General features: G+C 39.3%; 2 protein-coding genes across 3 annotated transcripts; one reads left to right on the top strand and one right to left on the bottom strand.

Annotated features, from left to right (window-relative positions):
- The first annotated feature begins 1,148 nt into the window (after window positions 1-1,148).
- LOC145445048 (uncharacterized) lies at window positions 1,149-8,955 on the top strand. The gene is made up of 10 exons (XM_080323143.1): window positions 1,149-1,468; window positions 1,621-1,743; window positions 2,587-2,701; window positions 3,426-3,530; window positions 3,929-3,984; window positions 4,053-4,167; window positions 5,142-5,287; window positions 5,343-5,482; window positions 6,438-6,514; window positions 8,432-8,955. Exons 1-10 carry the CDS (start codon window positions 1,229-1,231, stop codon window positions 8,884-8,886), a joined length of 1,572 nt encoding a protein of 523 aa, XP_080179269.1. The 5' UTR covers window positions 1,149-1,228; the 3' UTR covers window positions 8,887-8,955.
- A 675-nt stretch (window positions 8,956-9,630) lies between these two features.
- LOC145445047 (uncharacterized) lies at window positions 9,631-21,574 on the bottom strand. Of its 2 annotated transcripts, XM_080323142.1 has the most exons (13): window positions 21,325-21,574; window positions 19,888-20,029; window positions 19,041-19,213; window positions 18,873-18,980; window positions 18,047-18,193; window positions 17,820-17,987; window positions 16,639-16,798; window positions 16,386-16,525; window positions 16,211-16,318; window positions 13,032-13,160; window positions 12,883-12,968; window positions 11,566-11,615; window positions 9,631-10,073 (listed from the first exon to the last, which is right to left on the bottom strand). In XM_080323142.1, the coding sequence occupies exons 1-13, from the start codon at window positions 21,478-21,480 to the stop codon at window positions 10,060-10,062; spliced, it is 1,581 nt and encodes a 526-aa protein (XP_080179268.1). In that variant the 5' UTR covers window positions 21,481-21,574; the 3' UTR covers window positions 9,631-10,059. The 2 variants fall into 2 exon arrangements, with proteins under 2 accessions (XP_080179268.1, XP_080179267.1); XM_080323141.1 differs by lacking the exon at window positions 11,566-11,615 and having other exon boundaries at window positions 21,325-21,573.
- Window positions 21,575-22,005: the final 431 nt, after the last annotated feature.

Raw genomic sequence — 22,005 nt, forward strand, 5'->3', positions numbered from 1 at the left:
ATAAACACAATTTTTTGTTGCTGTGAGAAAGTTGGATGCTCTTTGGTAAGACATAACACAAGACCACGACAGGCGGACATGATGGAACTTTCGAATTGGATAAATTCTATTTTTTTCCAGGCGTATAAGCCCAAGATCACTGTACTGTAACTGTACCACATACAGAAGAGACTCGACTGACTGAGCCAATAAGGATTAGTTTCATGATTTGTAGAGCCTCGCTTCGGACATTGTGAATAACGGGATACCCTCACAACAGCATTCGTTCATCACATGGATTCTCTTTCTAATCTGTTGTTTATATCATAGTTTTGCGACATTGTGGGCGGTAGGCGCGACTGCAACAACGCCTACCTTTTCATGCGGGTTAATATTGACTAAAACAAGACAAGTTGCAGATGTCTATACAGGTCCGACTATAGAGATTTACTATATCTAACTCAATGAACGAACGTGAACTCTTTAAGAGGGTTCTTAATACTACACAAGTAAAACAAAACAGGAATGGTACTTTTCGAATTTCAAGAAGGCATTTCAACCTTCGCTTTGTAAAAATACCTAAAGAAATCCCTAGCGGTTTCGACTTCGTAAGAATCTCCACCGCTAGGACACTGGGAAACCAGTGCACAGGGTTGAGCAACATACGTTTGATGTGGAGAAATGAGTTATTTGGAGGGCCATTTCACTGGGCGACAATTTTAATAGGGAATTACCGAATGGATTGATGTTACAATATCAAAGATATCAGAGTTATAGTACGAAAACCGGTCTCAAAATCCCGCTGCAAGCTGGATTTCAGCCAGGGGCCACTGGGCATATGTTACTCACTCTTGATTCAGGTAAATTCGGTTCATTAGAAATTTTATCAGTTCAATACACCACAAAAATTGCGATACAATGAAAAGATAGGAAGGTGTCGAAACGACTTGGAGTAGTCTTTTCATCATCTTTGCAATCTGTTCGCTAGATGTCTATAGTGAGGCTACGGTTTCCATGGTCACGGACATCCATGCAAGCTTAGTTCTGTTCTGAGATAGACCGTGCCATCTTCAATTCAGTTCAATTTATTGTTAACAATTTCGTCATTTCAATGCACCACAAAACTGCGTTAAAATGAATGATGTTGTATCATATCAAGGCATAATACCTCATATTTCTTTAATTTTTTTATGTTATAGAATGACAAGAATGAAAAATAATGTAACTTAGGTTTCCAAAAAGCAACAAGATGTCTAGGCAACAAGCTAATAGATCTAGAGGAGAAAAAGGCGCTAGTCGTGCAGGTGGGGGTGCACAGTCAGTTCCGGTACCCGCAGTCACTACGGATGTTGTACCAGGAAGAGTAACGGTCGCGGAATGGAGTAAAATATGCGGTGTTGACGACGATGATGAGTTTATTGGGTCATTGGTTGAAGAGATTGTGGAATCAACATTGGAAAAGTGCTATGATAAGTACATCGCCAGACAGGTATGCATAAGGCATTATACGTAGCCTTCTTGTTATATATATATAAACCAAAACTTTTGTTGTTGTCTTTCGTATTACGATAATCATGCACATCACCTTATACTGCATTGATCCCCATAGCATCATTCAGCCTAATAATTGAAGTATTTCAGGTTATTCCCTTCACCGTTGATAAAGCTAAAGACGATCTGCTGAATATAATTGAATGGAGATTCTTGAGTCATGACACCGGAGAGAAGGATATAGAAGTCAATGATGCATGGGCTGAAGATGCTGTAAGTGAAGTAACCGTTACTGGGATGAGAAATAAAATCATAATACGGTATGCCATAATTTCATCCATCGAACCAGCCATTCATTTTTTCCTTTCTTTGTTTATTAATTACAACAATTTATAACACCAGTTCAGTTCAGTTTATTCATTATTTCATTGATTTCAAAAACACTAGTTTACAATAAAATAAAAAGATAGGAAGGAGACAAAACAGCTTGGAGTAATCTTGCTGTCAAACACCCACCTCGGCTTAGAATAGGTGAATAAGAGTCATCTACACTGATTTAAAAATAACAGAAGAAAAATAACGATGAAAATGAAGTGGCATGTGTCGGTAGGCGATATATGTGTCAGATCGTGGTCCGATAGTCTCAAGTGCATACTATTCACGAAAATGAAACACTACAGAAATGGAACTTGTACAAAGCGTTGAATACTATCATAGAATCATACATACGCTCCCTTCAGCCTATAAAAGTGCACAGGCACATCTATGCCACAGAAATAGTCATGAAAAAGTGATTAGCCTGTGGTGATATAACAGGGGAATATCTGATTCAATAATATTTTACTTATGACAATTGAAACATCACAAAATACTATGGAGTATAAAAATGAGTATAAAAATGTTCAAGGTTGGTTAGGGGAATGTGCCATTGCAGTAAAATTTGCATTTCCAAACTACGCCATTTATACAATACATTGATTTTACGGACATGGATGTATTTGGATATGAACATCGCATGGTTTTAGGGACATGGATTATGTATTAAGTTCTCATGAACAGCTGGAAAATTCAAAGCAAGTAAATCCTTTAAAAGCTAAGTATATATTGGATTAACAGGAACCAGACCCGGGAGTGATAGATTCGTGGGCTCAAGGATCCGTCCCTATCATTGTGAAACGTCAACCCGCACCGGAAATAGAGACAATTTTTGAAGCTCCAATGCTAAAGGAGGGTGAGTAATATGAATGCTCTCTAAATCGAAGAAATATAAATGCATCAGCATGTTAGAAATATCGAGGGGAGTAACATGCCAAGGACAGGAGAGCATACGAAACTATTTTGAATAGTAGTATGAAATGAAGTATGAATAGGGCTAAATGAACCTATCAAAGATTAAATTTCCATCAGTAATTTGAGATAGTGGGCCTTATGCATAACCAGGGTTGCAATCGAGATGGATCTTAACCAGAGGCGATCAGTAACGAAGTACTTCTACTTTTTGATGTACTTAAAGTAGATTTTTCCTAGTCACACTACTTTTTAAGTAGTTATGATTTTAGACTACTTCTACTTCTACTTGACAGTTTTCAGTTTTGTAGGCAAAAGTAAGCGTAGACTGCCTACTTACTTACTTGGGAATCACCACTCCTACTTCTACTTGAGTAGAAATTCCGGCGTTACTTCTACTTGAGTAGCGACGGTGACTACTTTGACCACCTCTGATCTTAACTAACGAAGTGTATAACTCCCATACCTGTGGTGCTCATTAGGAAATCCACAAATTTGGCATTTGGATAAAAAATGCAATACCGTAAATCAGCTGTAAAGTATGTCATCGGCATGCGCTGCGATAATGCTCACATACTCCATTACTGATCGAACTTCAACTATATAATGAAAATTATGTAGCTTAATCTATCTGCAGCAGATATTTTATTTCTGCTTTCCTTATTCAGAGGAAGATATTGCCATCGAGGATGCCGCGGATTCCATCTCGCTTGGCAGCGAACTCGGAACCCAGGCAACAGAGGAAGAGAAGTCTGCTGAACATATTAAGAAGAGTGAGTAACTTATATAAAAATCTAGAAATTTAGGCGTTGATGTTATATTGCTCTGACGAATTCTTGCTTCCGTGCTAGAGGTAATTCATGACATGTCTTTTTGATAATAAGTTGAATGTCAGGTTGTTGAAGATGAATATTATTATAAGACACAGCGTGTCAATCGATGGCGCATGTGCCAATACGTTGAATAATTTTTGTGCATACTATTTTTTTGCTACTAATTTCAATCATTTGTATTGTCAAGTACAATAATAACTAATGCCCAGTCCTTTTATGCGTTATCTGTCATTGGCATGCAAATGACCCGTGTTGGCCTAAACGTGGATGTTATTCGTTCATGTAGTATGCCTACATATGAAGATACATTTACAAATAATTGTCCTCGTTACTTTTAGTTGAAAAGCAGGCAACGCCTCCACCAAAACCAGTGCGAAAGAAATTTAAATACAAGGTTTGAATCATCATCAATAACTAGTGTGGTATCTCCCACGATCTAATATTGTGGTTGTGTGCTCGCAGAAACACACAGGCCGGCTTCCTTCCGCTCATCTTGGTGATATGAACCAGACCTTGGAGCAAACCGAGAGTCAACTCATGATGAGAGAAATATCGGCTATGGCCAACAACCAGTCACGTGAGTTCAAGATTGGTTGACCTACTCTTTTTATTGATATATAGGTATGTGCACTGCAGTATATTGGCTACCTAGAGCTGTGCATAGGAACTTTCATCTATTTTGTTATAGTGTTTGGAAGTGACCAAAGTAGTCATTTATGATACTCAAGTAGAAGTGGATGTGATGTCATAAATTTTACTTAGTAACGACTAGAAGTAGCGATTATCAAGACTGGTCGAAATTACTTGTAGTAGAAGTATGAAACAGAGGATTTGAAAGTGAATCAAGTACCGTGATTATCTTGATGAAGTAGATTAGCATGAAACAACACTGACTATTTTTTTGTTGGTCGCAAAGTGAGTTTTCTAAGCTTCACGATAAATAGGTGCAATTTTGGAAGTTATAAAATGTAACCCTCACCAGGATACAGGGGTGGCATTTCCCAATTATTATGACAAGCTCGCACACAAAACGATACCCACCTATCCTAACACCACTTTATACCTGGAGAAATACAGCATGTAATTTGACTTCAAAAAGTGTTGTTGATGAAAATGGACTAAAATTATAAACACTTGAATTTATAGTGACAGAGAAAATTATTTGAGTATTCCAAGTATATTTTCTTTGTTTCCACTTACCACTACTAACAGTGTAGTTGTAGTTTGGATTGAGGGGATCAAGTAAAATATGAACCGAGTAGCACTACCATAGATGAGCAGATTATGTTCCAGAATTGAGATTCAAATCCAGAATTCCCTCCCTATCATGTCCAAGTCCATCATTGCATAGTAATGACTGAAAAAGTTGCAGGATAATTATTAATTATCTATCACAAAGTCTATGTCGAGGTATAAATCCAAATCCTGCCTGAAAATCCAATTCTGATCCTAATATTGTCAAAGCTTCAAATACGGTACATATTTTCAAATCCATTTCCATGCCTACCTCTGGTAGCTGCATTTTAACTGACTACTATGTCTTTGCTATAGCCGGATCACATCTGCCGCTGTCGCAAAAGTCCTTCCTGAAACTGCAAGCCGGCAGACCCCCGGGCAACAAAGACGTGACTTTCGACGAGAGAGGAAACGTTGTCGCCGTTATGAAGCTTGACACTAAAAGCTTTCCGACACACCGAGTAAGATTTGCTCGCTAGCAAACTGTTACACGTGTCAATGCCGGCTATGTCGCAGGTTCGTGTAGGCTATCAGATAGTTGATCCGGAAGCTGAGGCCGCTGCGCAGAGATTAGAAGCAATGAGAACGGGGAAATTGAGGAACCTTGCTCCTGATCCGTGGAAACCTAGACCGGGAATAGCAACAATCTCGCCGAGGTATGTGTGGCATGCAGTATTGATATTGCAAAATGGGCTAGGGCAGGGGTTCCCAACCTAGGACTTGCGGCCCCAATGGGCTTTTGCCTCTTCTCCGGGGACATGGATCAAAATTAAATACTTAATGACTATTACAAGAATTTCAATGAAGCAGATACTATCGGCGGTTCCGCGGCAATTTTTGTTTCTCAAAATAAAAAATAAAAAACGACAACTGAGGAATGCGAAACCAGCAAACAAGGTATCAGATGAGTCGAAGCGTCATTTCAAAGCACCACCTACCATAACGCAGGGTTGCAACCAAGTCACAAGGCCCCGAATGACAAGTCAATCTAACTTTTATAGTTTTGACTCGAGTCAAGTCGAGTCATTTTCAATTGACCACCGAGTCAAGTCCGAGTCATGGTATTATGACTCAAGTCTAAGTCATTGTGTTGATTGATCAGTTTCCAGTTGAAGTCTTGTCAAACCCATTTTTTCTAACTCTGTTTGGTGATATCGAATGGTTCGCATTTATGATGTACTAATTTTCCTCACTTTCAACAGTTTCTGGTCGCATTTTCAAATACAAGTAGCCCACCAATAGACGAAATCCCAATAGTGTGGTTACTTTACTATTGTTCGAAAATAGAATGAAATGTCGGTCTTGGCCGTCTGAGTCTCGAGTCATATGACTTGGTTCAAGTCATCCGCAATGACTCGAGTCCAAGTCGAGTCAATACAGACAAATTCTGCTAAATCAATACTAGTCACCCCTCAAGTTCACCGGGCCACAGCCTGACATATCGATTTTGCCTTTCGACACATGCCACCTCTTTTTGTCGCCTGTCCTTTACAATATCTGAACAGAACATATCGTTTATGTATTTCTATACTCAATACACTGGTTTTTCATCATATGAGCACAGTTAATTACATTTGCACCCAATATTGAACTTTATTTTCTTTTTTACAGAAGAGTCGCGTATAAATCCACAGGAAATCCAAAATCAAATTATCCATTGCCACCTCTGCAGCAGAGAAACAGTCGAGGTATGACAATCACTATATATATAAATATATATACCCAGAGGTGCTCAGCAATGAAGCACTTCTCAACAAATACTCAACAAAATCTGCTTTCTGAAACTACCTACTTGACTACTTTCATACTTTCACTTTATACATCCACTTGACAATGTTGGGATCAAGTCACTACCTTCGAGTCACGAGTCATCTTGAGTCATTGCACATTTTGACTCAAATCAAGTCAAGTTACAATTCAAGTCAAATTGAATTTTCGAAGTATTAGTGATCATTCATTCAGTCATTGGATTTTGCTAGCTGTGTGTAAGACAGATTGATTGGCCATTTATCTTGAATGAAATAACGATTATAAAGTTGAATATACATAAATGCAAAAATGCGCTGTATCGCTCACGCATACGTAGAACTGCTAATAAAATACGTGTGTAACTGTATAGCTATAAGCTACAGTCTGTTATTATCAGCCAAAATAGAGGATCGAGTATGAAGCCTCGAGAAGTTGAAACAAATCAATATGGTACAGTACACTACCCATCTGTGAGAATATAAACGCATAAACTATATATGTTCGATTTAAATCATACAAGAGGGTTGGTAAAGGTGAGCACTGCGCAATGTAAGCACTGAGCCGTCGAAAAAACAGGGATTCTTTGCTATTAGATTAATTCACTACTACTACTACGACGACGTAAGCTGTGATCATTTCGTTTGCCATCAATTTATTTGTGATGTTACAATGGAGGATCAGCTTCTTTGAGGTACAGAACTTCAATATACAATTGAATAGTATATTCAAAAATGAACCCGAATATTTTCGGCTGACACTCGTCAGGGGTAATCGTCAGCAACTAGTAGAGAATTGAAACGTACTATCAGATTGCTCTCACAAGTGACACTGGGGTATCGCGAACAATCCAAGCATACACAAGATGCAGTGATTCAACTGACACTGTTTAATTATCGACTTGAAATTGACTCATAAATTTTGCTTCGAGTCACGAGTCTATCCACATTTCTGAAGTGTCGAGTCAAGTCAAGTCATTTTCGCAAAGTTACTCGAGTCAAGTCAAGTCATACGAAAAAGTTGACTCGAGTCATCTCAACACTGCCACTTGATCTTGTTTTGACGTGGTTATCGCTACTCCTTATTGAGTAGAAATTTACGGCGTTACTTTTGCACCTACTCGAGTACTGACACTGAGTATTTTTCAGAATATTTTCACCTTCGTATATACGCTCTGTATATGCATTAGGGCTCTTCAAAAATGACTTTTTTTCTCAAATCGTACTGGCTACTTGATAAAATTGTTAGGTTACCTAATTTAAGCCTACACACCAAATTTGATTCAATTCCAACCAGTAGCCGCATTGCTACAGGAGAAGAAAGTTTCTATTTATTATAAAAAAATAAATAACAAAAAATTTGAAAATTTTCTGTTCACCCCATGAAAGTGTTAGGTTGTCTATAGAAACGATGTTCAACAAATTTGGTTCAATTTCAACCAGTGGCAGCGGAGTTATTGCCGTCGAAAAATTTGGATTATGAATAAAATAGTATTTACGGTGACCAATTCTTTAATTATTTATTATAGTGGTGCCCACCGTAAATACTATTTTATTCAAATCCAAATTTTTCTCTCTAGTGGTGTACAGTATTACCCTTGAGATAAACATTGTATCATATTGCTCATTAACCTGTGCGTTAACCTGTACTGATGCATAAACCTGCCTTTGTGATAGCTAGCCATCTGCTCATTTTAATTCAGATCTGGTACACCCTTGTACACCCAATCCGAGTGGTACACCCTTTGCAAATTCTGGTACACCCCAGGGTGTACGAAAACCCCGGTTGAAGAGTACTGGCATAGACTGCGTCCGCATATGTGGCACATAATAAAATACAAATGTAATCTTCAATTAAAGCTCAAGGACGCTACCGAACAGCAAACCTCTTCATCAAGAAGGCCGCAAACTTCAGCAGAACCCACATTGCCTCGCAAGCAAGATCCAACCAAGACTCATACTCGGAACCGCTACCGCCGTCATTGATTGAAAGCATCGACGCATCGCCGGGCGTGGTCATCACGGAAGGCGACCAAGTCAAGGTCGGGCCTCGATCGAAATCGCCGTCCTCACAAGTGTTGGCGCCTGTCTTGAGCGAAGACGGTTCGATCGTGGGCAGCGTCAGCGTTTCGACGAAAGGAAACAGGACATTGAGGCTTCTAGGTGGGCCCCGTGCTTCCAGAAGCGACCTGAACGACGCCGGGATCCGACCTATCCTGAGTCCGTCGCAAGTTATCGTCGGTACGCCGACTGTGACGTCACCCTTTTCAGCAGCGCAACCGGTGCCTTCGGCGAGTCAGTTGATGACTTCGTGATATGTCGAGTGATGCTCGTTTACATTTATATAATCCTGATTTTAAATAAAGAAATTTCCGCCTCTGGAACACGCTTCGTTCGGTCTGCTTATCGAGAGCTTGCATAACATGTAACATGCTGTAGTTTAGTTCTGTACGGAAGAACTATCAGAGGTGATCAGTGTTCGAGCATGTTTTGCCTTCTTGAACCACTTACTGAACCTCAACACGAATCTACCCCCACTTCTACTAGAACAGCTGTGCAGGCAAAACAATTTAGTTTTTATTATTTTTATTTTGAAAATTATTAAATAGTTTTGGGATAAGTTTGCATCACTTCATCAATAAAAAACAACAACCGCGTGAGATAGCCTCTGTAGGCTATCACTGTAGCTGAATCTGTTTTAGAATATTGCACCTATTTGCAGGGTTATTAGTCATTTTCCGTCAGTCTCGAATATATGACTTGCGATTTCGAAAATAGATACCTCCGATTACTGCTAAAACTTTGCTACCCCTCGATCAAAAGTACCTAATTGGGTACTTTGCAGACCCTTCATTTGTACCACCACTTGGTATATCTTTAAAATCACTATTTCATCTTGTAACTGAATAGAAAGTAACGGCCTTACTCTGACCGCTTTTGAGTATTATTTCAGACTTAGACTTTGTTACCTCTTGACGCAGCCGCTGATTTTATCAAAAGCATTTATTTAGCAGCCTGAGTCATTCCTACAAGATCACACATTTCATAGACCATCAAAACAATTTTGTTCATGTGTATTTATAAAGTTACATTTGATCACAATATCGATAATAATATTAATAATAGGTAGTCGGGTTCTAAAATGGAAGTTAGGTAAGTCTGAAGGTTAAAAGGTAATTGTAATTCGTTTGAAACACAGTAGCTCGAAATGAAGGTAAATATAACAAGCATCTCAGATGCTGCAACAGCCCAATAGGCCACATTGTCGTGCAATGATGACATGGTTGTGTGATAAGTTACGTGCCAACGTAAGGACATTCGGATGCCCATGCAGGAATGTTAAATGAAACCCATTGCACGTTGCACGTGTGTTATCATTTACTGAATTACTGCAGCTTTGCGAAGTCATGTTACACTGCAGCTTGTGAATCACTCTTGGTTTTCTTGTTCCAGTTTTTGCTTCTCTTTGGCCAAATGTTCGAGATTTCCTATGACGAGTTCACTGCAATCGAGGAAGCGTAAATGTCACATTTGTGGTTGTCAGAGATGTTTATGATCGAGATTTTGGATGGTAACCAAACAGATATCCGACAAGTTTGTCCGTGATAGGAAGGATCTAGACTGGTATTTCTCTCGCAATGTCAGATAATAACAGCATTGTAAAGTTAGGATTTGCGAAATAACTTTTTGTTCGATTATTTTTAAAGCTTCAGATTGAGATGATCCAATAGTGTATTCGCAATGTATCATACTTTTGTAGCATATTTAATAACAAATCTTTTTGTTTTAAATCTTCTACTACGATATCACTTAGCACAAACAATTCCTGTAACCATTGTTGAAATTCTCAAATTTGACCAAGCAAGTTCATGTTTAAAAGCTGAATTTCGAGTTATAGGGCAAGTTTTTGCAATTTTTTTTACAGCTTTCTGCAGCTTTCTAGATACTAAGAATCTATGTACTATGATGTTTTAAGCTGTTTGGAGGGCTTTTATAGTGCAACTTTTTGCAACTTTTCTCTATTTTTATACCAATTCTTACAGCAAATCAATTATTGCGTCAAAATGTACAGGAGTGATTTAAAAACATGCTATAAACTATTTCTAGTATGGTTCTATTCTCTTCGATTTGCACAACAAAGAGTCATATGATGGGTTAGCGGCATCTCACTGCGTTATCTATGACACACTGGCTTGCAATCAAAAATTTCAACTCCCCGCCAAGCACGACCGTGTTCGAACAATATGTAAATAGATCGCTTTAGTGATGCTGTCGTTTAAATTGAGGTGGTTTCCCATTTCACGAACGCCCAGCCGTGACCGGCAAAAATTACATTTTCGCTGGGTCACTTTATTCAGGCTATAGATTCTGTTAAAGCCGCCAAGAGTGAGTTTCTCGGCAACGCCTTGGGTCCAGTTTGCAGACCTAAGGGATTTAGGGTGTGGTATTTGACTTATTTTAGTGGGAGGGGTTATCGCTATGCTGTTTGGCTTTTTTGGGGAAACTATTCCCTCATTGCGTAATTTCCTTGCTATGTGCCGGAAAAATGTAATTTTTGGCAGTTTCACCAGACCGTGCGTTAAATGACAATAAAGTAACAAATTTGACAGCTCTGTAGGAACTAGGTTACACAACGGAACCTTTCGAGTATCTCATAGCCTAATAATTATAAATGCAACTTTCTCGCGATAACGAAAACTTGCCCTAATTATAAGTGTCACAATACATTATACCTTATATCTAGATTTTAGAACATCGGTTATGAAAATTTTAATATTTGAGATGTCGAAGTTTTACCAGGCACATACTTGTCACCATCTCATTTGTACAAGAACTACATAAATGACTTTCGTACTACATAAATGAGCCGTATCGATACATGCCATGTCGTTTTCATAATAGCAAAATAGCAATTGAGATGTGGGTGCAAATTTATAAAGCAATATCATGCAAATGGATACCAACAGAATTACGGCAAACTGGACAAGCCTCACCTTCGATTACTCCAGCACGTACAGACCAAGTAATGTGAGAACTTGAAACGCTGAAAATACCATGCAGAAACACATCAAGCAGATTAGTACAACCCCAACACAACACACATAGCCATCATCCAATGAGCAAAATTTGTAACCAAATTACCGGTGCAATAAAACAATTCCTGTGAAGTGCCAAGTAACACATTTACATTGAGTTGGAAAGTTTTCAATAGGCTTACAAAGGGAATTTTCGGTGTGGGAAGTATCTTCCATCCTATAATCATCCATAAGAAAGACGAAAACTTCTACAAATATAATACACAGTATGGTTTTCTCTCAATCTTCTACTCATCTACTGTATCTACATTAAAAGTTGGAAACTAATGTACGCTTCTTCAAAACACGAGATAATGCTTTTTGAAGCATTACCAAAGGAGTCACTTATAGGTAGTCACAAGCTAACTCATATACTTAAGGTCAGACACCTCACTAACTGACACAGTTGACATTTAATAGACCAAAATGTCTCGCATGTCCTGTATACGTCATAGAAATGACATTGTTTTGGAAGGTATCATCAAAATCTCATCATTTTGCCCATTACTATGCAGGTGCCAAAATTATAGACAAATTGAATGTTCATGCACCAACCATCTATGCTTAGATTCAATTAATTGATATGGAAATTCTTTCATCGGAGTGTAATTATATTGCAAAATTCATATATTGTACGATTACATAGTAACATCTATTTGTAATTATATTACAAAGACGAAAACTATATTGGGAAATAAAAAGCATCTGGACAGGATAATTGCAGGTGTTCTTAACCAGTGGACCATGGCCTTCTGGTGGAAGGCAAGGGAATTTCAAGGCATTTGGAAGGCATGATGGCATCGATGCATGATGAAAAAATTCATTATTTAGTTCCCTTCTTTTATTCTTGTGAATATAATAATATTCCGATTCGAATTAGTCAGATGCTTCATATTGTCCGACCTCATTTCCGAGTTTCATGTCAAAAAACGTTCTCGAGTCTGTTTACTAGCCATTGTTGCCTCACCCCGTTACTGTTTAAGCAGAAGCTGGCCACGGAATAGTTTGGAAACCAAATCGTGACAAGGCTACGAAAAGGTTAAGAGCCACTGTTTGGCGCCAAGGTTACATTTCTGTTACCCACTGAACAGCCACACTGAATACAGATTGTTATTCAAAGACACAAACATGAAAACGAAATGAATGTGTCATTGAGTTCACATCCCAATAGTTTTAGTTTCACTGACACGTAACACAAAACCTCCACAACAGTACAACACAAGCCCAAGTCCCTACCTATAGTTGATTTCACCATCTCCGTCTTTATCCAATTCCTCAAGGAGAGCTTTCATTTCGTCTTGGGTGAGCATGATGCCGGCATTCTGAAATTCAGTAGTGATGTCCAATCACAACCAGTGCTATGGTATCAGTTAGCTAGTTCATACCTCAACTCCGTTTTGAAATTCCTGATGCGTTATGCTCATGCTATGATCTTCGTCCATTAGGTTGAAAAAGTCGACCATCCTCATACCTTTTTCTTCGACGTACTTAATCAATTTACTCATTGGATTGGCCTAGAAATTAAGACACTTGAGTTATTAAAAGGTAGGTGTTCAGAGAACACTGGCAGATAGACTTTGGTTTGTAACATTAAAGTCAGTTCACAGCCAGGTATCTTGGATATCAATTTCGTAAAAAAATATGACACCAGGTTTAGGGTTGGTGACTGCCATAATCATTCAGTCGTGTAGTCAAGAGTCAAATAGAGGATGTCTAATGTGATAGATAGACGACAGGCACACATCCCGAAATATGACCTTCAATCTTGAAAAGTGTCCATTGCAGTGACAAAAAACTAGCTCACTAACAAATGAAATGCGACCTCAAGCCGGTTATCTAATATGCAAACGTGTATTGTAACGTTGGGATTAACAGTGGAGTTGGCGGAGTTGGTTAATCCACCGCCATCATCACGAGGGCATGCCCTTCAGGTCTTGATTATACGGCGTTTAGAAGTGTCGGTGGTTTATCTGGGCTCCTCTTCCCCTGTGTCATTATTCTTATAGCGATTTTACAAGAAAGCCCAGAAAAACACGCAATGAAGGACGAATGCAAGGAAGAGAATGAGAAGACTGACAGAGTCTCAAATGAAACACAGCCGGAAATATCAAGATCCAACACTGTTCCATCGGGCATTAATACTAGTAATATCAGGTGGATATTACAAGGTTAGACAAGTCCTTCTCAACCGCCTGTCCGTGGCAAGCTTCCTGTCGATGCGCCAAATATAATAGAATTTTATATCTTGTTGAACACTTTTCCATTAATTAGAGAAATTAAACATCATATTTCAAATTGACTTGGACCTTTTAAACGTCTGCATGGTGTGGTGAAAGAGAGTTCATGGTAGACTTTATGCGTGCATCACAATAGGTTAAGTGTTGTACGAAACTTTAAAAGTACCCTGCAACTGGTTTACAACAACTTATATGTGAAAGCCACGGATACTTTTAAATTCCAACAATGCAAAACTTACGACACTTGTATAATAGAGGCTATAGCAAACAGCAAAGTGCATTTCTTTGAAGGATACCGAGCAATCACAATGAAGTAAATGGTCTTTAACGGGACTTCGCAAGCTTCGCCTGACAGTAACTTCAATACTACCACGAATAAATATGTAATATCGCTGGGGAGATAGCGTAGTGGTGATCGTCGACGCGACGCCATCCAAGCAGGTTCGATTCCCGCCGTTGGAAGTTATTCTGGGCACCTCGTCCCCCCTGTCATTGTTCTTACGGCAACAAAACAGCCCAGAAAAAAAGACCCAATAAAGAAAGAAAAAACCCATACCAAGTAGCCTCTAAAAAAGAGCCGTGGAAGAAAGAATAACATCGGAGAAGACTGTGAAATCAGGCATTAGGTCGAGGTGAATGCCAGTTCAAGAGACCCCGACTGGTTGGCATTAGGGCTGGGCAACATCGAGTACCTGAGTGATTCGATTCTGAATCACGTATAATGCTTCGAGTCGAGTCGAGTATTCGAGTATCACACATTATGACGTCACAACTAATTGTAAGGTGCCGAAGTTTGAATATGTACCTTTTGTGCCACCATAAAGAATATATACCGCCTGTTATCCATCACATTAAAGATACTTTGGTATTTCTTCGACCCTACCGATTTCATTGCACTTTGTTACAATGTTGTGGGAGGATCATGACTTGGGAAATGTTTTTCCAGTTACGGTCGTAGCTTTGTACTATGTGTATCGTATGCTGTGATACGGCCAATCGAGGTTTCAAGGCTTCCGCAGTGTTAAATAGTATCGAAACAATAATTCTAGTTGATAAAATAACTTTCAATAGCGAGGAACATGTAATTTCAGTACTCGAAAAAATCGTATTTTGCTACTCGACTCGAATCATTAAAATAATTACTCGATTCAGAATCGAGTACTCGAATCATTGTGCCCAGCCCTAGTTGGCATCCCCCTATCTGTTCAATACATCGCATCGTGTGTCTTGTATTCCACATTGTACATTGTGTGTGTGTCTTGGACAGATGAAATTATAATCTTTCCATTGATAGATTGATTCTTCAAAAAGGCAGCATTAAATCAGGTTTTCAATGTTATATTTGAGTTGCAGACATTTGTCGTGATTAAATTTATGAGAGAGAGAGAGAGAGAGAGAGAGTCTTTATTTTCATCAAACCAAAATACATAACACACGGCAGTGGTGGTGGTACAGAAAATATGCTTGCACAGTATTCAGTATTAGATAGGAATGATCGATAAGACCGTGAAGGTCATCTAGTCTGATCACACCAGAATCAAACAGGTACTTTTGACTCTAAACAGAGAAAAATAGATGGTTCGTAGTATTGATCTGGAAACCAAAGATTGCAGACGGGTCATTATTCCCACACACCGAACTAGTTTTGATATTGTGCATTCAATATGCTGCTTCCAAGACATTTTGGCATCAATGGTGACGCCAAGATGTTTTGCTGAGTCACATATGGAGATTTGTTTATGATTGATGTTCACAGTGAAACTATGATTGGCATTATTTAAAAGGAGCATCTCGGTCTTATCTGCATTCAAACTTAGTTTATTTGCTTGCAGCCATCTCGACACTTTTGGGAGTTCCCTATTCACAGATGCATGCAAATCATCGACAGTGTTGGAGGTTATGAAGAGGTGAGTATCATCAGCAAATAGGGTTGTGCGGAATAAAGATGCATTAACAATGTCATTAATATAAATGAGGAAAAAAGTCGGTCCAAGGACTGAGTCTTGTGGCACTCCACAAGTTATATCTCTGGTAGTCGTTCTTAATGTCCCCAGTTTAACAAATTGTTTGGTTAATTTTATTTTTAAAGGTAACAATTTATTTGAAGTTTTACCGGTCTGCTAGGTCGAAAAGGTTGAGAACCACTGCTTTAGACCATACTTTGTCGTTTCGACATTGTACTATCTGTCCATGACATCGCATCAGGGCTTGTACATTGTGTGTTTCGAGCGGATGAATATGTTAGAGCCACGGATTGTGATTATTATGCTTATGTAGGAGTATTTGGGCACCAACAACTGAAACCAAAGCCAAGCACGGCAGCTTACTCTCGGTTTTGGTTTCTTCTTTTCCGCCTCTGCACCACCGTGCGTAATTTCAAGTTTGGGCCGCGTCTCCTTCACTTCCTTCTCCGATTCAACATAGTCCTTATTGACCTACAAAGAAAAATAACCCCAATTTGGAACGCGCGTCCGATTTGCGACCGCAAAAAAACAGCCTTACCACGACGTCAGTGAAATCGAGAACTTCAATGGCGCTTTGTGTGTTTTGCTGCAATGCGAGTAAGATACCGTGAGCTCCCGCAGTTCGAATAGGATTCCTGCCAATTCTCAACACCCTGAGAGTGTCGTTTGACACCAGCGCTGAAATATCAACCGTCCTTTACGACACGCTCATTTTGTAGAGCAAACTAATATTCCGATCTCTTGGGGTGTTTTCAAATCCATCATGTAAGTATTAACATAATGAAGTGAACCTTTAGCTATTTCAACGGCCCCCTCGGCCGAGATTCTGTTGCTGCTAACATCCAACTCTTCCAAGACGTTGTTCTGCATGAGCGCGTCTCGCAAAGCAATGGCGCCCTCCATTCCCAAGCCGTTCCACGATATGTTTACGGATTTCAGAAAAATATTTGCCTGCAGAGGAACATGACAGAATGCAACAGGAGAGAGAGAGAGTCTTTATTTTTAATCCAACCGAAATACATAACAAACTGACAGCAATAATGGTGGTACAGAAAATAAGCATGCGCAGTGTTCGTTATCATATAGGAATGATCGACACGACCTTGGAGGTCAACAAGTCAGATCACACCAGAAACAAATAGGTAGACTTGTCTCTACACAGTCTGACTGTAACAAATATTAGTTAAAAAAAGGAATTAAAAAAAAATGAAATTAAAAGATGGTAGCAAATCAATGAATCAATGTCTGGGCGGGGTAGGGCAACAGTGTTAGTATGACGACTAGAGGTAATTAAGTAGCTCTTTTTTAAATCTATTATAAGGCAATTCACGGATATGTTGTGGTAATGTATTTTTCAGATGAAAGGTCCTGAGCAGTCGATAGATCTCTTAGTTAGCGTACTACATTGACACCCACACACTATGTTAAGAGGTGTTCTGCATGACCCCTAAATCAGCCGTGTTATCCGTGAGCTTCAGTCTCGCTAAATCAAACATTATTTTCTTGACCAGTTTTATTTGCGAAGTCTACATCTCGCCCTTTTCTCCTCACCTATTGCCATTGCTTTTGTCACCGTACTAAGATTTCTATACAATATCTTTATATATTTGAGATGAAGTAATTTTAAGGTCAGGATGAGACTCACTTGATGATTTCTCGATGCCCTTCTCACAGCCCGTTCACCTTACTTTAATTTTTATTCTGTGCATACTGCTGAATCCAAATAAACACGATTCTGATGATGGTTTGGGGGTTACCTGTGTTTTGGGCGTAACTTCGGCTCCCCTAAAACACATCCTCCCTTTACCCTCAAATTAGAAATCACGCCCTTTCATGTAAGTGTGGAATGACAGGTTCGTAACCTCAATAATCCGAACGAGAATCAGCGTCATTCATCGATTAACGGTCACCGGGAACGCATATATCGAAGAAGTGCCCAGCTATGAAATTCTAGTAATCTTCAAATACTTACGCCGATGCCTTTTGCGATAGCAACTGCTCCCGAAAGCCGGAAATAATTCCAGCTAAGATTCAGCTCTTTGATTGAAGTGTTCTCAGCAATGCCGGCGGCCAGGATTTCTCCGGAGAGCTCATCGAAATGGTTCCCGCTCAAGTCGAGGGTTTCCACTTTTTGCGAATTCTTGAAGGTGTTGCACGTCGTCATTTTGCATCAAAACCAATTCGTACCAGAAATCTTACCGAAATCAAAAGCTCGGCAATGTGATCGGCAGCGTGGCTGTCGAACTCATTGCCAGACAAGTTGACACGGTTGATGTTGTCGTTTTTCTGCAGCACGCTACAGATTGCCTTTGCTCCGATGGCGCCTAATTTGTTGTCTGAGAGCACCTGTGTGATAGCTTATAATTATGACTAGGCAAAATGCGTACCTCAGCAACAGATTCTAAATTGAGTATTAGTCTTTGAGTCGAGGCAAATATTCGGCCATAACTATTTCATTGCACTTTGTAAGAATGCAGTATGTTGATCACAACTTCACAGAAATATCGTATCCACTAACCTACATAGCTTTGTACTACATTTTTTTGGATGCTGTGATACGATCAATTGAGGTTTCAAGGCTTCCACTTTTGGAAAGAAAGCATTGAAAACCATAGTTCTCATTTATTATAAAACTCTTCATGGAAAGGGGCGTAGAATTTTCAATGCTGCGATAAACTCAGTAACCACACACTAAAATATGGAAGCCAAAAGTTATTTTATCATTTTACGAACCGTGATGTCCGATTTCATCACATTGATCGTTATTATGTAACTACGAAACTCATTATCTTGCCATGAAACCTAACCCTGACTGAGCGAGCAGCAAACAGAGCTTCCATAGACATAACTAGATCAGGTTATTGTAATAAAAAACTACAGACTACAGTAACAACAACTGGTTTTAGAATTCCAACAAAAAACACACCACTATTGAAAACACTCGTCTCAAAGTCACAGTTGTCATGAGCAGGAGTGACTTTTGACTCTAATGAGGTCACGTGTGCGGAAAAATGAAAGTCCTCACCAATTCGGTAATATAGCAATTTTCTTCGAGCATATCAGCAATCGCAATGCCTCCTTTGCCATGCAGCCAATTGTCGGATAAATCCAATTTCAAAATTCTCGTATTTGTCTAAAACAGAAGCGCAAACATGTTTTGCCGCATCAAAACGCAATGCGATAAAACACTAACCACTAAGGCAACAGCGATCGCTTTAGCACCAGCGGGACCCAGGCCGTGATGCTTCATAATTAATTCCGTATCTTGCATATGGCGTAGGAAGTAAGATACTGGAATTACGCCGTATTGCTTGCACGCTTCTTTGTACGTAGTTTTACCGGTAGTGTCATACTCTTCCCGGTCCGCTGAAGATGAAATCAAAAACTTGGTTTGGTTTTCAGGGAAACAAATCGAGGATAAATGCTGAACCAGCGATAGAGCAGTTGAGGTACATATCAGAATAATGTTCATTTGAGTGTGTCAAATAATTCAGGTTCGAATAAGGTCAATTGCTCCAGCTCAGACTCTTAAGACTTTTTCTTCACACTCCTGCTTACTAGATGATATTCATCTTGTAAATGGCCTGTATTGTCATTGAGGCATCACTGTCAAGCTATTACGGTATTCAATTCTGCGGTTTCATTTGCATTTTTAATAAAGATAATAAGAATAGGCCTAGATCTAATGCCAAAAAAACTGTTCTGTTGCGCTGCTGTGATGCAAACAAGCCCATATAATTTTCTTCTACAGTTAGCCACTCCTTTTTGGTGACATTTGAGAGCATTGGGCTCAATTTTTCAGAGGTGGGAGTCGGTATCAGGATCATTTTAATAAGCTCCGACTCAAGCCAATAGTGTTTCTACAATTCCGGAATGAGAAAAAGGATGGATTGCTTAAGCTCAATATACTATTGTTAGATTATTCACAAACTTCTTATGTTGGCAATCTAATTCTAACCTTGTCACCCAAAAAGCACAATATTATCAGTCAGTTGATTTCTCACTCTTTTGATATACACCCAGAAGTACGAATACCGTACCTTCTAATTCTAGGTCCGTGTCATATCCGCCGTCACTGTCTTCGTCTTCTTTCTCATTTTGAACAATGCTGGACTGCTGTGACGAACCTGTGCGTGGGCGTGAAAACTTTGAAGAATGTGCGCTTCCAACTCGGCTTATGATCTGGGATGATAGAGCATTGCATCACTCAAAAGATACTCTAGCTCTCAGCCGTTCAAATGCTTATTGATATTTGATTACATTGACCGCACCACAAGATTAGAATATAACGGAAAGAGGTGGTGAAAAGGTGTTGAAATACCTTGATGGGGGATTTAGCGAAGTGGTGACAGCCAGCGACAGCTATGCAGGTGGCCAGGGTTTGATCTGCATCCGAGGTTTATCTGGGCTCCTGTTTCCCCGTGTCGCTGTTCTTACAGCGACAAAAAAGCTCAGAATAGCACCACATAAAAACGGACCCAAAATGAAAGCGAATGGGAAGAGTAACAAAATTCGTCCAAATAGGACCGCCAAATAAAGATTAACATCGAAAAACTGTGACATCGGGTACTAGGCCGAGGTGGATGCCAGATTAAGAGAACACAACTGGTCGTTTCGGCATCATCTATCTGTTCATTACATCGCATTGCGTCTTGTCTATTGCATTGTAGCCTACCTTTTCGGTCTTGATCGGATGAAAATATAATCTGACGAATATTGATGTTGATATTGAAGGTCATCAAATAGTTCAGTTTTGGTTTATTATTATCAATTCTATCAGAACAATACACCACAAGATTGCGATACAATGAAAAGATAGGAAGGTGTTGAAATTTCTTCAGGTGGTTTTTTGAAATCAGACTCCATCTGGACCTAGGAGATGTAAAGAGGAGGTATGCACAGCACACTGAACGAAAAGTAGTAAAAAATAACATAAAAGGACAAGCGACATGTCGATATGTCAACATCTCAGAACCTTCTGGTCTAGTGTGTCGTCTGGAGACCTGGTGGTAGCCAGAGAAATTTTCTGTACTGTTCTGAACAAATAGCCACCACTGCCGTTGAAAGATACATTATTTCTGAGTGTTATTGAATTAGATGCCATATGCGTCGACTTACTCTAAATTACTTGAGCACATTAAACTTAATAAGTACTCTGGACCTATTTTGGAAATCTTTCCTTCTATAAAAAAGACTAGTAATATTATCAAGTGAAGGAAGCCCATGAGATGAGATTTTTGTTAATAACTTTATCCTTTCAAAAACACCACAAGATTATGGTAATCCAAGATATTTAGGAACTTCAATTATGATGAATTGGTTATCATTCTGTAGCATGCTGGCATGCAGTGTAAGTGTATACACTCATACCGTATATTTCAGAGGTCACGCCACATGTTACTCGGAAGAGAAGGCCTGGCGCGGGAAGTAAGCTTTATCTAAATTTTCATCAACTCAGAATGAGAAAAAGGTCTTACCTTTCCGGGAGAAACACTTCCCCTGCTATGCGGGCGAGCGACAGGTGACGCACCAGCTATTATAGCATTATCTGCCTCGTTGGTATGCGATTGCTCTGTCTCCAAAGGTTCCCCTGGATTTTCAGGCATCACGGGCTCTACACCCACTTCAGTCATCACGCTATTTCCGCTATTCTTTCGCAGATCGTGAATGTGCAAAGGCACTGCACTTCATACATAGCTCAGTGACAATGGCGTCCTAATGACGTCGTCATGGTAATCACTGATTGACAGGTCGTTTTGTACGCTAGGAGGTATCAAGATATATGACGGTATGAAGTCTTGCAATCATATTTGATCGCATAAAATTCCATATAATATTACTGATTTGTCATTTTTTCAATTTAAAATGAATCGCGGGCGCTCTTCTATTTCGTTTGAAAGAATCATTGAAAGTAGTTTATGATATGATCACGTGATCTACACGTACTAGATGAGAATGTGCTCTTGCCAGGTTCAATATTCTTAAATACTATCGAAGTAACTGATAATATAATTATTATCTTGATAGACATCGTAATACCATTCAAAATAAATTTTTTTCATTATTTGATCGACTTTAATTCTTCGAAAAAATGTGCATCGATCAAAACATTGCAACCAGATCGGAAACGATATATGCGAACGGGGAGACTAATAAAT

The sequence above is a fragment of the Botryllus schlosseri genome, chromosome 8 (genome assembly GCF_051294905.1).
Source record: "Botryllus schlosseri isolate E-star chromosome 8, Bs_hap1, whole genome shotgun sequence".
NCBI classification, from domain to species: domain Eukaryota; kingdom Metazoa; phylum Chordata; class Ascidiacea; order Stolidobranchia; family Styelidae; genus Botryllus; species Botryllus schlosseri.